This window comes from Gossypium raimondii, chromosome 8 (genome assembly GCF_025698545.1).
Source record: "Gossypium raimondii isolate GPD5lz chromosome 8, ASM2569854v1, whole genome shotgun sequence".
Lineage (NCBI taxonomy): Eukaryota > Viridiplantae > Streptophyta > Magnoliopsida > Malvales > Malvaceae > Gossypium > Gossypium raimondii.
This window is the reverse complement of record NC_068572.1, coordinates 52,536,438-52,552,311: the sequence shown is the minus strand read 5'-3', so window position 1 is coordinate 52,552,311 and position 15,874 is coordinate 52,536,438. Positions and strand designations below refer to the sequence as shown.

The following is a 15,874-nucleotide window of genomic DNA, read 5'->3' as shown; positions in this document are numbered from 1 at the left end:
AACACTTTAACCTTTTGTACATCAAACTATACTATAGCTATATACTTGATTTGGACTAAAGTTAATACACAATGAACACTACAAATAAATTAAAATTTAATCAGAGGTCCAATTTAATGTATTATGAAGTTAATATATCTTTAATTTTATTTGGGAATTAAATTTGATTCAATCCAAAAATCCCATCACTAATGATGCTTAATAAAATAAAATAATCCTAACATAACTTGCATGTTTAGCGTAACTCATGGTTATGAACAAACTGAATGATATCAGACTTTCATTTTGCCTTAAATTTACAAAAAAAAAAAAAAAAAACATTTGTAAAGAAAAAAGGTAGTACACTTATTTTGTATCAACAAGGAAACAAACGCTACCGCAAGCAATTACCACTGGGAAGTGGAATTGGAAATAATTAGAACTTTCAAACCACAAAAAACACCAAGATGAGAGATTTTGACATCATGATTAGGGTAATTGGAAGTAAGATGGAACTTTCCTTGAGCAGATGTTGAGAAGCAAGTTGAGAGAAACCGGGACATTAAGGTTGATGCCTAAAATATTAGCTTTGATTGCTGTGCAAAGGCAAACAGCAGCTTCAAGATCAGTAAGACCTTGGAGAAGGGAGCAACATGGTTGGACTGGGGGTGTACCAATGGTGACATTAGCCAAACCAAGTATATTAGCACATACACCTAATTTAAGGGCATCAATGGGGCATTTACCTTTCGCACAAGGGGATGGGGAGGGAGTGGGCTTTGGGTTTGGTTTTGGGCTGGGGGAAGGGCAAGAACCACGACCACTGACTAGAGAAAAGAAGAGAATGTTGAGTACAAGAAAGAGGGTAAGCGATGCTAACCTTTTCGAAGCCATCTCTCTCAAATCCTAGGAGCTTCATGCCTAAAGTAGAAGTTAGAGTAATATACTCTGAGAATGGAGAACTTGGAGTGAAGGGTGAGGTTTATAGTGTTTCAAGAGGGCGACTTGGTTGTTTTCAACGTCAGCTTAATTCATAAAATTGAATCGTATATCACTTTCATTCTGCGATTTGAGCTGGCTTAGGAGACGATGTTCGTGAAATATGGACGTTTGTGATTATGAGGTGAATATTAGCACATTGCCATGTTACCACTGCTCCTAGCATCAAATTATTCGTTTTGCAACAGCATTTCATATTAAGATGTTTGCATCCCAACCTTTAATTATGGAAGATAATGGGATCGTGAAATCACTTGATCTATCTATATTTTTCATCCGAGGAGCATTATCAGGCTAATTATTGGACAAAAAAGGTACAGAATTTAATGTTCAAACAATGGGTTGCTTTAATTGTCTTCAACACATGGTAGTTAATACTTAATATATAAGTATCTACATCGTTTACTTTTATTATCTCATCCGTTCCAAATTCGGATAATTACAACAACTAACTACTGAAGACAAACAGATTTAGGTTCAAAACAACATAATTACTTCCGTGTTGAAGGCTATCTGGTCAGACCTTCATGTTGATCTTCGGTTTCGTTTTTAGTTTCGTTTTGTTTTGTTTTGATTGTGCTATATCCCAATCCTGAATGCATCCTGCATCTTCATGGCATGTTAATCCAAAAGTCAACAAAGACATCATTCACATTTACCTCGAATTTCAAGATCCCAAAAGAACTTGCAGCTAGACACTGATCATTGTAAATGAGCTAATGATCCCAATCCAACATAAGGGATGGTTTCTAGGTTTGCATGTTGTCAATGGAAGTTTTCTAGGCTGAAGAACAATATTGGAATTGTAGGTAAACATTTTATCTCTTCCTTAAGATAAAAATATTATATTTGAAGAAATTCTATTATCAATTATATTTGAAGAAATTGTATTATCAAGAATATTTCCTTCAGAACAACGACTCTTGTTAAGAATAATTGTTGTTTAAAATAATTGTTATTTAAAAATAATTATGTCCAAAATAACTTTGTTCATAATAAGGTTTAGCTAAAGTTCAAAACAACTCTTGTTAGAATAATAACGTTTTGGGAATAATTATGTTTAGAATAACCATTATTTAGAATAATTTGTATTTAAAACCATATGTTTTTCAGAAAAAATTAGCAGCCTTGAGAAGCTTGTGAATCTCCTCTTTACAAATATATACTTGTAAAAAATTCATGTTACTTAAGAAAAAGAAAAAATGAATTTCTCACAGAAGTATGAGGGATGAGTATTGGGTTCCACCATAGACTCCGTGCCCTCATCTGAAAAAGAATTCCATTTACAATAATATACTGAAACCAGATTTTTCTTTCCACTACACAAATTACTGAAACTTAATGAAGTCAATATTAATTTTATCTTCAACTTAAGCCAAGTGGATCCAGGTAAGGCAGGGTTTTTTTATCAAAAGAAAAACTAAAAACAGGTTCCCACGTGGCAGAGGTGGACAATATATATTGTCACCATATGTCTGTAAAACTTGACACAAAATCTTTAGCTTTATTCCCTTTGACAGATGTGATTCAATATATGAGAAGTTGATTGCAAATACAGAATAAACAATCTCTTAATTTGTAGTTCATTCCTTATGATTTCATTGAAATTGTTTTGTCACACCCATCCTCAATGTCTAATATTTTAAATATAATTTAAAAACAAGCATCAATTTTAACTCATTTGTCATGTCAAGTTTTACTAAAATCTATTTTTTAAATGAAAATAGAAAATAAAATAAAATAAAACATTTTCACAAACAAAATTCTCCATCGAAAGTTGAAAAGATTTTACCAAGAAAGTATTTGTTTGATCAGATATTGACATTGTCAGCTGCATACAATTTGGTTTTAATTTTTATTTTTGTTATTAAATTGGATGCTTATATAAGAGATTTCCAAGAAAACTTGTTGGGTATAATGAGACCTAACAATCTTGAATATCCAGCCCTAGTTCATATGAGGGGAATATACGACTTTATTAAGAGAGCTTGTTATTAATTAAGCTTCTATCAAACCAACATTTCGTTTTTAAGTATATGATTAGCAACCCGTGAAAGATCTCAACCGACAAATCATTCAAGCCTTCAAAATGGATCCAATTTATTATATTCCTTCTTTTTTAATTTGGACCCAATTCTATAATACAAACAAATTTACTTTATGTGATATGCGTCTAAACTGCCTGCAAAACTATGAATGTGATGGCTGTTAAATTCTATACTGAATAAATCTTGTATTGAATCAAGAGAAAGAATACATCAAAAATTATATTTGAGAAGTAGTTGTGCCCGAACATATATAGGCAACATGAAGCTGATAACTGCTCATAACAAGTAACAGTTATTAGTAATTAATAGCAACTAACAATTAGACTTAACAGAATTCTAACAGAAGCCAATTCCTGACTTAGCCATACTCTAACATTCTCTCAGTTTCTTTGTTGTTTGAACATTTGGAAACCTCGTTGAGTGTGAAGACTCGAAGTGCTTGCTTAAACTGCTTAGGTGTAATTGGCTTGGTTAGAACATCCGCAATTTGATCTGATGATGGGACAAAGTTTATCTGTAGAACTCCAGTGAGAATCTTTTCCCGAATAAAGTGATGATCAATTTCTACATGCTTCATTCAAGCATGATGTGTGGGGTTTGCAGCTATAGCTACTGTCGATGTATTGTCGCACCAGATCATAGGTATCGACTGTGACAAACCAATCTCATCTACCAGTTGTTTAACCCACAAAAGCTATGACACACAGTTGAAGAGACTTCGATATTTTACTTCAGAGGATGACCTGGACACAACATTTTGTTTCTTTGAACACCACGCAACAGGGTTTTGCCCGAGGTACACGACATACCCTGTGGTGGAACGTCGATCTTCAACAAACGAGGCCAGTCAGCAGCTGAGTACCCAACAACCTCAACATGCCTTTTGGTGAAAAACAAACCATGGTCACTAGTCCCAATAAGATATCTTAGCACACGTTTGACTGCTCTCCAATGAGTCTTACTTGGACAATTCATATACTAACTCAACTTGTTAACACAAAAGGATAATTCTGGTCATGTGATGCACAGATACTGGAGCATCCCTACTGTACGTCGATATAGATGAACATCAGTGAAAAGAGGACTGCCATCTGAAACAGTTAATTTTGGAACACTTACCATAGGTGTAGGAACAGCTACAGCTCCTATCATACCAATCTTAGCAAGAATTTCTAAGATGTATTTTTTCTGACTGAGCAACACCCCTTGTGACATATGTTGTACTTCAATACCTAAGAAAAAATCCAGCTGCCCAATGTCTTTGAGAGAAAATCTATTATGAAGCTGATGAACCACACTGTCCACCTCATTATTTGAACTGCCTGTTATCACAATATCATCCATATATACTATAAGTAGCAGCACGCTCCCTGATGAAGTACGAATAAATAATGAAGTATCAGCCTTTGAGGTATTAAAACCAAGCTGAGTAACCAAGCACTGTTTAAGTGTATGAAACCATGCTCTAGGCGCTTGGCGCAGGCCATAAAACGCTTTGTTCAGCTTGCACACTAGTTGTTGACCATTGGCACCTGACACCTCAAAACCAGGTGGCTGCTCCATGTAGATTTCTTCTGTCAAATTGCCATTGAGGAAGGCGTTGTTGACATCGACCTGCCTCAAAGACCACCCTCTCATAACAGCAGTAGCAAGCACGATTCGGATAGTTGCTGCACGAACCACTAGGCTGAATGTGTCGCAAAAATCAACTCTAGCATGTTGAGAAAAGCCCTTGGCCACTAACCAAACTTTATACCTGTCCACTGTCCCATCAGCCTTTTTCTTTACTTTGAACAACCATTTGCAACCCACAGCGCGTCGATTAACGGGAAGAGAGCATAAACTCGATGTATTGTTGTTACGTAGGGCCTGTAGCTCATTGTGCACTACTACTTGCTAATGCTCATTCTTCATTGCTTCATGAATGTCAACAAGTGTATCACTTGATGAACAGACTGTTGTGGTTAGGTATGCATTGGGTTTAAATATTCCTGCTTTGCTACGTGTGACCATGGCATGAGTATTTAGTTGTGTAGTGGGTTGAATAATAGTAGGGTGACACGTAGTAGGTGAAGATAGTAAGGAAGCAATAGGTGGACAATAAGTAGTTTGAGGTGATGTAGAAGCAATAGGTTGATAGGATGGACTAGGTAAGATAGATGTTGGACTAGGGGAGGTACTATTACTAGACGCCAAAGGATTATTATGAGTTGTAGTTGATGTAGTGGGTGGTGGAAAGCGAGGAAGCATGACAAGTAACTTGGAACTAGACTTTGATGAGACAGTGGTGGTGGGACTAGGTTTGAGTGACTCTTTTTTTTTAAAGGAAACGATGACTCATGAAATGTAACATGGCAAGAAATATACAATTTTCCATTAGCATCCTGACACCGATAACCCTTATGTAGAGGCGAATAACCTAAGAATGTGCAGGGGATGGAACAAAACTGTAGTTTATGAGTGTTATATGGCCAGAGATTTGGAAAACATAAACATCCAAATACTCGAAGAAAAGAATAGTCCGGTGGAACCTGGAATAATTTCTCATAGGGTGACATATTACCTATAGGAAAAGAAGGTAACCTGTTTATCAAGTATACCGCACTGCTCAAGGCATCATTCCAGTAGGACAAAGGCATGGCAGCATGAGCTAGCATGGATAAGCCAACTTCCACGATCTGCCTATATTTTCTCTCAACTAATCCATTTTGCTCTGAACTATATGGACACATAATCCTCTATTAAATACCTTGTTGAAACAAGTAATTCCTTAACGCCTAGAACTTGCCACCCCCATCGGTTTGTAAAGCAAGCAGTTTGCAACCAAGAGACTGTTCTGCTTGTTTATGAAATAGTGGAAAAATATGCAGCACTTCAGACTTTTTCTTTAAAAAATAAATCCATGTGTACCTGGTACATGCATCAGTAAAAGCTACATAGTAACGAAAGCCATTAGAGAATATTGGAGCAGGACCCCAAACATCTGCAAGTATCAATTGTAACGGCGTAAAATATGCAGAGGTAGACTTAGAAAATGGCAGCTTGCATTCTTTGCCTAAATGACAAGCAACACACGAAAAAGAATCTGCAGATGAGCCACAATCTATATTACAACGGTGTAACGCCTTTTTAAGCGTAGCAATACAAGGGGGTCCTAGTCTAAAGTGCCATAGACTGAGAGGGAAGAGCTTAGCAACAGCACAGCAGTGAACTGAAGTAGGAAACCCAGCTGGTTGAGACGAGCTAGATAAGTCAAGCTTGTACAGCCCACCATGTACTGAACCTCGGAGCAGGACCTCATTGGTTTGAAGGTCGCGAACTCGACACTGTATAGGCAAAAACTCAAACATTACTCGATTATCTTTTGTAAACTTTTATACCGATAATAGATTTTTGGTTATCCCAGGCACACACAATAGGGACTTCAAGAACAAATGACGTGATCGTGTAAGAAGAGAAGACTGACCAGTTGATCTGATAGAGAGAGCATTACCATTGCCCATATACAACTTACCTGAGCCAATGTATGGTGTACTGTCACATAGAGAAGTAGGAGAATTGGCGAGGTGGTGGGACGCTCCTGGGTCTAGACTCCATGCGTTATCACCCACAGTTTCAGGTGTAGCAATAAGAGCCTGAGAATGAATTGATGATGATGGCCCTGAGACAGATGTACTAGCATGCTGCAAAGGATTAGCAGCAAAAGGATTAGTCCACAGCTGAGCAGGTGCAGGAGGGGCATACATTGCTGTTGTGAATAGGCAGGCATCACTTGCAGGAAATGTGGCATCTAGAGATGAGGCGAAGCTCCATTGCCAACCCTGCAAACATTGGCCTGAGGAGAAGGGGGCGGCCTATAGCCTGTACTTTTATATGTGGTATCAAATCGGTAATAACACCGATCAACAAAATAACCAGCCTTCCCATATAACTGGCACTGAAAACGCGAACTTGAAAAATGACCTCGCCCCCGACCATGAACACTTGACGAGGGTTGATAAACTGGTAGAGAAGAACTATTGTCGGTAGAAACAGCAGGCTGATGAGTGACCATGTTGCCTGAACTGGGAGCATCAGACACAACGAGTTGTTGACGAGCTTCAGCATCAAGTAACATAGTAGTAACACTCTTGACACTGTAAGGAACTGAACTCGCAGTAATGATTGTAAGCACTGACTTATACTCGGATGATAGGCCATTAATGATAGCTGTAACATGTTTTCGTTCACTAATAGTCTGTCCACAACTAGCAAGGCTATCACAGTAGCCTTTAATTTTCATCAAGAACTCATTCATAGAAAGATCAGCCTTACACTGAGAATGTAATGCCCTTCTATAAAACATTAACTGAAAAGTAGTTTTGCTGCCAAACAAACTAACAAGAGCATTCCAAATCTAGAGACTCGTATCGAGCCCAATAAGATGAGAAAAAATAGTAGTATTCACCGATGATAATAACCACGATACAAGAGCACTATCTTACTGTTCAAAACGAGCAAACTCTAGATTTTCTTGCGAGACACCAGCATCATCAAGAAAAAACTGAGAAGGAGGAACAAACTGCGGGTCAATAAACTTCTGAAGCTTATAAGTTTTTACTGCTAAGAGAACTTGCTGACGTCACAGCAAGTAATTATGATCATCAAGAAGCACACTGATCTTTTTGGTAGAGAAAAATTGACTATCAACCACTTCATCTGGTAGAACGAATGACATCATCGGTGCAACAGATTAAACAGCAGATGGGCTGAAGGGAGAAGTCATGAACGACTACCTCAAGAACGAACAAACCTCTGATACCATGTTAAATTCTATACTGAATAAATCTTGTATTGAATCAAGAGAAAGAATACATCAAAAATTATATTTGAGAAGAAGTTGTGCCTGAACATATATAGGCAACATAAAGCTGATAACTGCTCATAACAATTAACAGTTATTAGTAACTAATAGTAACTAACAATTAGACTTAACAGAATTATAACAGAAACCAATTCCTAACTCAGCCATACTCTAACAATGGCTACCCACATTTCATTCACCTAAATTGCATATCCTTTTGTTTTCCATTTTCATTCCATGCATGTTTTGAAGAAAGCTACCCCCATCTCGATGAAAGAATAAAACACATTTCTATCTATCCAAAATGTTAGAATTAAGTGACACAAATCCTTATTTAAATAAAATACAGTGGTAAAATAAAATAAAAGTAAAATCCTTATAGAATTATACTTCTTTTATTTTATTTTAGAATAAAGTTTTTAAACCTTATTAACCTCCTTCTATTTGATATTGATTAGAATAAGGTATTTCAATCTTACTACACTACTATTAGAATATGGTTTTACAAGCCTATAAATAGACATAGTCTACTCCTCTTGTAATTAATTCGAATTCGGCATAGTGAATTATCTTCTCCTCTGCCCGTAATTTTTTTCCCCGAAAGGGTTTCCACATAAAATCTGTGTGTTCTTTATTTTTCTTTCTCTTTTTCTTTACGATAAATTATCATTATCGATGTTTTATTTTTTACAAATTGGTATCAGAGCTTCCGGGTTCATCTCAATCATAGTAATGACGTCTTTTAAGTATGAAATTTCACTGTTGGATCGCAACACCAGATTTGCGTTGTGGCAGATAAAGATGCAGGCAGTTCTTGCACAGATGAACTTAGAGGAAGCCTTGCTAGGGGTAGATAAGATGCCTTCAATGTTGACGAAAGAAGAGAAGAAACACAAAGATCGAAAGGCGTTAACACAGTTACATCTGTATTTGTCTAACGAAATTTTACAGGATGTGATGAAGGAGAAGATCACCGCTGGGTTATGAAAGAGGTTGGAACAAATATGCATGTCAAAAACTCTAACTAGTAAGCTGCATATGAAGCAGCGTCTTTACGCTCATTTTTTGGAGGAAGGTGCCTCTCTGCACGAACACTAAACAATGTTTAAAGAAATTCTCTCAAACTTGGAGGCCATGGAGGTTTAGTATGATAAGGAAGATCTAGGGTTGATTTTACTTTGTTCATTGCCTCTGTCTTATTCAACCTTTAGAGATACGATTTTATATAGTCACGAGTCTCTCACAGTTGATGAGGTTTATGATTTTTAAACCTCGTATGATAAGATGAAGCATCTTGTGGTTAAAACTGACTCTTAGGGAGAGGGTCTCATTGTTCGTGGAAGACAAGATCGAAATGCTAATGATGATCGTGAAAGGACACAGGAACGGAATCCTCACGGTAAATCTAAAGGTAGATCGAAGTCTTCAAACAGAGGTAAAACTTGTAACTTCTGCAAGAAAAAAAGGGCACATTAAATCCGAGTGCTATAAGCTACAGAACAAGATCAAAAGGGAGGTTGCGAATCAAACTAGAAGACAACTAGAAAATTCTGGTAAAGCTAATGTTATAGAAGACTACAGTGATGGTGAACTTCTAGTCGCTTCTGTTAACAATTCTAAAGCGAGTAAAAAGTGGATCCTTGATTCGGGTTGCACCTTCCACATGAGTCCCAATCGGGATTGGTTTCCAACTTACAAAACAATGTCTGAAGGTGTTATTTTTATGGGAAATAATGCTTCATGTAGAATTGTAGGTGTTGGAACAATTAAAGTTTATATGTTTGATGGAGTTGTTAGAATACTTAGTGATGTACGTCATGTTCCAGAATTGAAAAGAAATTTAATTTCGTTGAGTACTCTTGATTCAAAATGGTATAAATACACTGCTGAAAGTGGGGTTTTGAAGATTTTCAAAGGTTCCCTCGTTGTGATGAAAAGGCAGAGAAAGACTGCCAAGTTATATATTTTTCAGGGTTCTACTATTATTGGTGATCTCATCCTCTTCCTTGTTAGATGATGATATTACTAAACTTTGGCATATGCGCCTAGGGCATAAGAGTGAGAATGGCATGGTCGAATTGAGCAAAAAAGGACTTCTTGATGGGTAAGGAATTTACAAACTGAAGTTCTGTGAGAACTGCATTTTTGGGAAGCAAAAGAGAGTTCGATTCACCAAAGGAATCCATAACACGAAGGGAACGTTGGAGTATATTCATTCAGACCTATGGGGGCCATTTAGAGTACCTTCGAGAGGTGGAGCTAATTATATGTTAACTTTTATTGATTATTTTTCCAGAAAAGTGTGGGTGTTCTTCCTGAAGTAGAAAAGTGATGTGTTTTCCACATTTAAGTATTGGAAAACTATGATTGAAAAATAGATGGGAAAACAAATAAAATACCTCCGCATAGACAATGGCTTAGAGTTCTGTTCTGATGAGTTTAATAAATTGTGCAAGTCAGAAAGGATCGTGAGACACTTGACAATTCGTCATACTCCACAACAAAACGGCGTTGCAGAACGAATGAACAGAACGATCATGGAGAAGGTTCGATGTATGTTGTCAAATGCCAACTTACCAAAGTCACTTTCAGCCAAAACAACCACTACTGCATGTTTTTTGATCAACTAATCTCCATCCGTTTCCATTGAGAAAAAGACTCCACAAGAGGTATGGTCTGGTAATCCTACTGACTATTTTGATTTAAAAATCTTTGGGTGTCCTGCATATACTCATGTTGATAATGGAAAATTGAAACTGAGATCCATTAAATATGTTTTTCTTGGTTATAAAACTGGTGTAAAAAGGTATAATTTATGGTGTCCTGAAAATAGAAAAGTTGTGATTAGCAGAGATGTTTTTGATGAAACTGTTATGCTACCTAACTTTTCTCTTAAAGACTCTTCCAATAAAGAAAATCAAAAGTAGGTGGAGCATCAGATTAATTCAGAATCTACAACAGACTTGACTCCTCAAGCCAGTACAAAAATTCAGAATAGAGTTATTTTTTCACCACAATACTCTATCGCCAAAAACAGAACTAGAAGAGAAATTAAACCTCCAAAGAAGTATGTCGAGGCTGATCTAGTTGCTTATGCTTTAAATTTGGCTGAAGATATAGATGCAAACTAAGAGCCATCTAATTATTCTTATGCGGTTAGCTGTGAGGACTCAGAAAAGTGGATGTTTGTTACGCAAGAGGAGATGGAATCACTCCACAAAAACAAAACATGGGGTCTTGTGAAACTTCTTAAAGGTAAAAAGGTTGTTCATTGTAAATGGGTGTTTGAAAGTAAAGAAGGGACTCCAGGAGTTAAAGAACCCAAATATAAGGCAAGGCTTGTTGGAAAGTGTTACAGTCAAATTCCAGGAGTGGACTTCACAGATGTGTTCTCCCCAGTTGTGAAGCATAGTTTGATTCGAGTTTTGCTTGGTATTGTGGCCATGCATGCTTTGGAGTTTGAGAAGTTAGATGTAAAAACTGTATTTTTGCATGGAGAACTTAAGGAGGATATTTACATGTAACAACCAGATGGTTTTACAGTCTCAGAAAAATAGGACTATGTTTGCTTGTTAAAAAAGTCTCTTTACGGTTTGAAACAGTCACCAAGATAGTGGTACAAGAGGTTTGATTCCTTTATGACTTCTCATTATTTCAAAAGAAGTAGCTTTGACAATTGTGTTTGCTTTAAGAAAAATAGTGATGGTTCTTTTGTGTATCTACTCCTTTATGTTGATGACATGTTAATAACAGAGAAAGATAAATGGGAGATAAGAAAGGTCAAAGCCCAACTAAGTAAAAAATTTGAGATGAAAGATTTGGGACCAGCAAAGAAGATACTTGGTATGGAGATTCTCAAAGAGAGAAAAGCAAGTAAATTATACCTAAGTCAAAAGGGGTACATTGAGAAAGTTCTTTACAGATTCAATATGCAGAATGCTAAGCCTATTAGTACTCCTTTAGCAGCCCATTTCAGGCTTCCATCAGCTTTGTCTCCACAATCAGATGATGAGATTGAGTATATGCCACATGTTTTATACTCTAGTGCAGTGGGATCTCTCATGTATGCTATGGTTTGTTCACGTCCAGATTTATCATATGCAATTAGTGTAGTTAGCACATACATGGCGAATCCCGGTAAAGAATATTAGAAAGCAGTTAGTGGATTTTAAGATACTTACGAGGTGCTACTGATGTTTGGTTACAGTTTGGAAGAACCAGAGATGGAGTTATTGGGTATGTTGATGCTGATTTTGTTGGAGACCTTGATAGAAGAAGATCTCTCACAGGTTATGTCTTTACAATCTGGGGTTGTGTAATCAGTTGGAAAGCCACTTTGCAAACCACAGTTGCTTTGTCTACCACTGAAGCTGATTAAATGACGATTACTTTGTCTACCACAGTTGCTTTGTAAAAGAGCTATTTGGTTGAAAGGACTCTTTAGTGAACTCAATGAAGACCTTCAAATCAATACAGTATTTTGTGACAGTCAGAGTGCCATTTCCTTACAAAAGATCAAATGTTTCATGAGAAAACAAAACACATTGATGTTCGGTATCATTTTGTTCGTGATATTATTGCTCGTGGTGATATTGTTGTGAGCAAAATTAGTACTCATGAAAATCCTACAGATATGATGACTAAGTCACTTCCTATAACCGAGTTTGAGCATTGCTTAGACTTGGTTGGTGTTCATTGTTGAAGTTAAAACCTTAAGGGTTTTTATGGAAGAGGTGGAGAACTTGTTTGTTGAGAGTTCACGATGAAGAACTTATTCATTAAGAATTTGTGTCAAGGTGGAGATTGTTAGAATTAAGTGACCCGAATCCTTAAAATAAAGTAGTAAAATAAAATAAAAGTAAAATCCCTATAGAATTATACTTCTTTTATTTTATTTCAGAATAAGATTTTTAAACCTTATTAAACTCCATCTATTTGATATTGATTAGAATAAGGTGTTTCAACCTTACTACACTACTATTAGAATATGGTTTTACAAGCCTATAAATAGACATAGTCTACTCCTCTTGTAATCAATTCGAATTCGACATAGTGAATTATCTTCTCCTCTGCCCGTGATTTTTTTTTCCCGAAAGGGTTTCCACGTAAAATCTGTGTGTTCTTTATTTTTTTTTTTCTCTCTTTTGCTTTGCGATAAATTGACATTATCGACGTTCTATTTTTTACACAAAAAACATCCATGACAAAGAGACTAGTTATTATTATCTAAATTTGATAGAATAATTTAAAGGAAAAAAACAACTAATTAAGAGTTCAAAATCAATAAAAATAATATTTTATTTATTAATAAAAGATGCTATTTGTATAACTTATTTTGAGTAACGGTTTGGACTCTTGTCTAACACGTAGATAATACGATCTGAGTTCAAATACTATCATTCCTCCTCTTTCCTCAATATTATAATAATATTAAAATAATCTTAAAATCTAATATTCTCATATGTTATACTAGCTATCATTCCAAATTTTCACCTTTCAATTCGATTTTCAACACATTAGACAATTATTGTACTTACATAGAAATGATCAATTAAATGTCAAAATTAGTAGAACTCGTGTCCAAAATTAATTAAAATAAATTATAAAAATATGGTAATTAAGCGCACCATCAATTGCAACAACTATTTTGAAGATTATTTATTATTATATTATTTTCATTTAATTCTTTGATTGGCATGTTTCGTTTTAACATCTTTTATGTTGTTGGCTAATTTACAATGAGTTGAATCATTTACGTTGGTTAGGAGATATGTAGGTTAATAATTTAGTAATTAAAATAGGATTAAATTTTATTTAAGAATAATATAAGAATTTAATTGGACCGGTTAAGTTTTTATTTTTATTAGATCATTTAAGCCTTTCAAGTCAACCTAGTATTATTTTCTATTGTACCCGTATCATTGAGTTTTTTAGAATTTTTATTGTTTGTTTGATGATTCTTCACTAATTGAGCTTCAAGCTTCAACATTACCCTTGTTTGCTTTAGATGCTCGGTGCTTATTGGATTAATTCCATTAATTCGAATCTAAGTATTATTCGAGGTTTTTTTTAGCTAACAGTATTATTGGGTTGGATGAATTGGTACAAGAGGATAAAACACTCTTCTTTCATTTTCATGTAAGCTATTGTGAACATTTTCAAAAATGAAATATCACTTGAAAAAAAATGAAAAATTCAAAACAAATGAAATTATCTCTTAGCTAAGAAAAATAGTTAAATCAATAAAAGGTAATTATTCAATTTACTGTCAGTGAAGTAGAAAAACTTCATGATGTCAAATATCTTTTTAATTATTATTTTATTATATCTTAAAAATTAATTGTATCAATCCAAATCCTCGCGTATGTTTAGGATAATTATTCATAAATAAATAGTAGTTTATTTATTCAATATGAATCCACAAGGAAACAAGGAGTTACCAATGCGAACAGACAATTAATTAGACCTTCAAAACCATGAAAAACACCAAAAAGACAAAGAATTTGCAACAGTGATCAGGGACATTGGAAGCCAGATGGAACTTTCCTTGAGCAGACATTGAGAAGTAAGCTGAGGGAAACTGGGACATTGAGGTTGATGCCCAAAACGTTGGCTTTGATTGCTGTGCAAAGGCAAACAGCAGCTTCAAGATCAGCAAGGCCTTGGAGAAGGGAGCAACATGGCTGCACTGGGGGTGAACCAATAGTGACATTGACTAAACCAAGCACATTTGCACATACACCTAATTTAAGGGCATCTCTAGGGCATTTGCCTTTTGCAGAAGGAGATGGGAACGGTGTGGGCTTTGGTCTTGGTTTTGGGGAAGGGCAAGAATCACAAGCACTGACAAGAGAAAAGAAGAGAATGTTGAGTGCAAAAAAGAGGGCAAGTGATGCTGATCTTTTCGAAGCCATCTCTCTCAAACCCTAGGAGCTTCTTGCCTAATGTAGAAATGAAAGAGTTGTATAGCTTGAGGATGGAAAATTTGGAGCGAAGAGAGGGGATTTTATAGTGTTTGAAAAGGGAAACTTAGTTGTTTTATAACGTAAGATTAATTATTAAAGTTGTTCCATAAATCCATTTAACATTTGCGATTTGAGCTGGCCAAGACAGAAGAATTTCATGAATAACTTCGGACGTTTGTGACTGTGAGGTGGAGATTAGCATGTTGCCATGTTACCACTGCTCTGCTCCTAGCATCAAATTATATGATTTGCACAGTAGTTCATAAGTGACACCAAAACATTAGCAAATGTTTGCATCCCAACCTCTAATTATGGAAGAAAATGTAACCTTCAAGTCAATCAATTTATCTATACTATAAATTTTATCACATGTGCATAGGTGTAAAATTATATATTTAAAATATAGGAGTGTATTTAAAAATAACATACAACAAATAATAAAATGTATGGTTTAAAACTAATACAATATATACGATATTAAAATAAAAATTAGATTAAAATATATAAATGTTTTATGATAAAGCATTGGTTGAGTGGTGAAGTTAAAGTTTATCAACTAAAGGCATTGGTTCAAATCTCACCATATGTAAATTATTTTGGGTTCTTTTAAAATATAAAAAGACTAAAACACCCTAGAATAATAGAAATTATTTTAAATAAAGAAGAGTATTTTGTAATTTTCTACTCGAATTGGCACTCGGTTGACTCCTATCAATTCATTAAGGTTTTAAACATTAATAATATAAGTACAAATATATAATTTATAGAGATAATAAAGTATGCATAATAAAATTAAATTTATAAAATATTTTATGATAAAACATTGATTAAATGGTAAATTAAAATTTTATTGACTTATGGTTCAAATCCTACCATATGCAAATTATTTATTGTTTTAAAAAATAAAAGACTATAATAACTAGAATAATATAATTTATTTTAAATACGAAATTTTTTTCAAAATCTCCTAATTAAATTGATTTCTAATTAACTCGTGATACTAACTTAATCGAAATTTAAATAATAGTATAAATTGTCTA

The 15,874-nt window shown here is 35.0% G+C and overlaps 2 protein-coding genes across 2 annotated transcripts; both read right to left on the bottom strand.

Moving 5' to 3' along the window:
• Positions 1–314: 314 nt before the first annotated feature.
• Positions 315–873, bottom strand: LOC105792087 (14 kDa proline-rich protein DC2.15). Its single transcript, XM_012620486.2, has one exon. The coding sequence runs from the start codon at positions 871–873 to the stop codon at positions 469–471; it is 405 nt and encodes a 134-aa protein (XP_012475940.1). The 3' UTR covers positions 315–468.
• A 13,373-nt stretch (positions 874–14,246) lies between these two features.
• LOC105792088 (14 kDa proline-rich protein DC2.15) lies at positions 14,247–14,840 on the bottom strand. The gene has a single exon (XM_012620487.2). It carries the CDS (start codon positions 14,781–14,783, stop codon positions 14,385–14,387), a length of 399 nt encoding a protein of 132 aa, XP_012475941.1. The 5' UTR covers positions 14,784–14,840; the 3' UTR covers positions 14,247–14,384.
• Between the last annotated feature and the right edge of the window lie 1,034 nt (positions 14,841–15,874).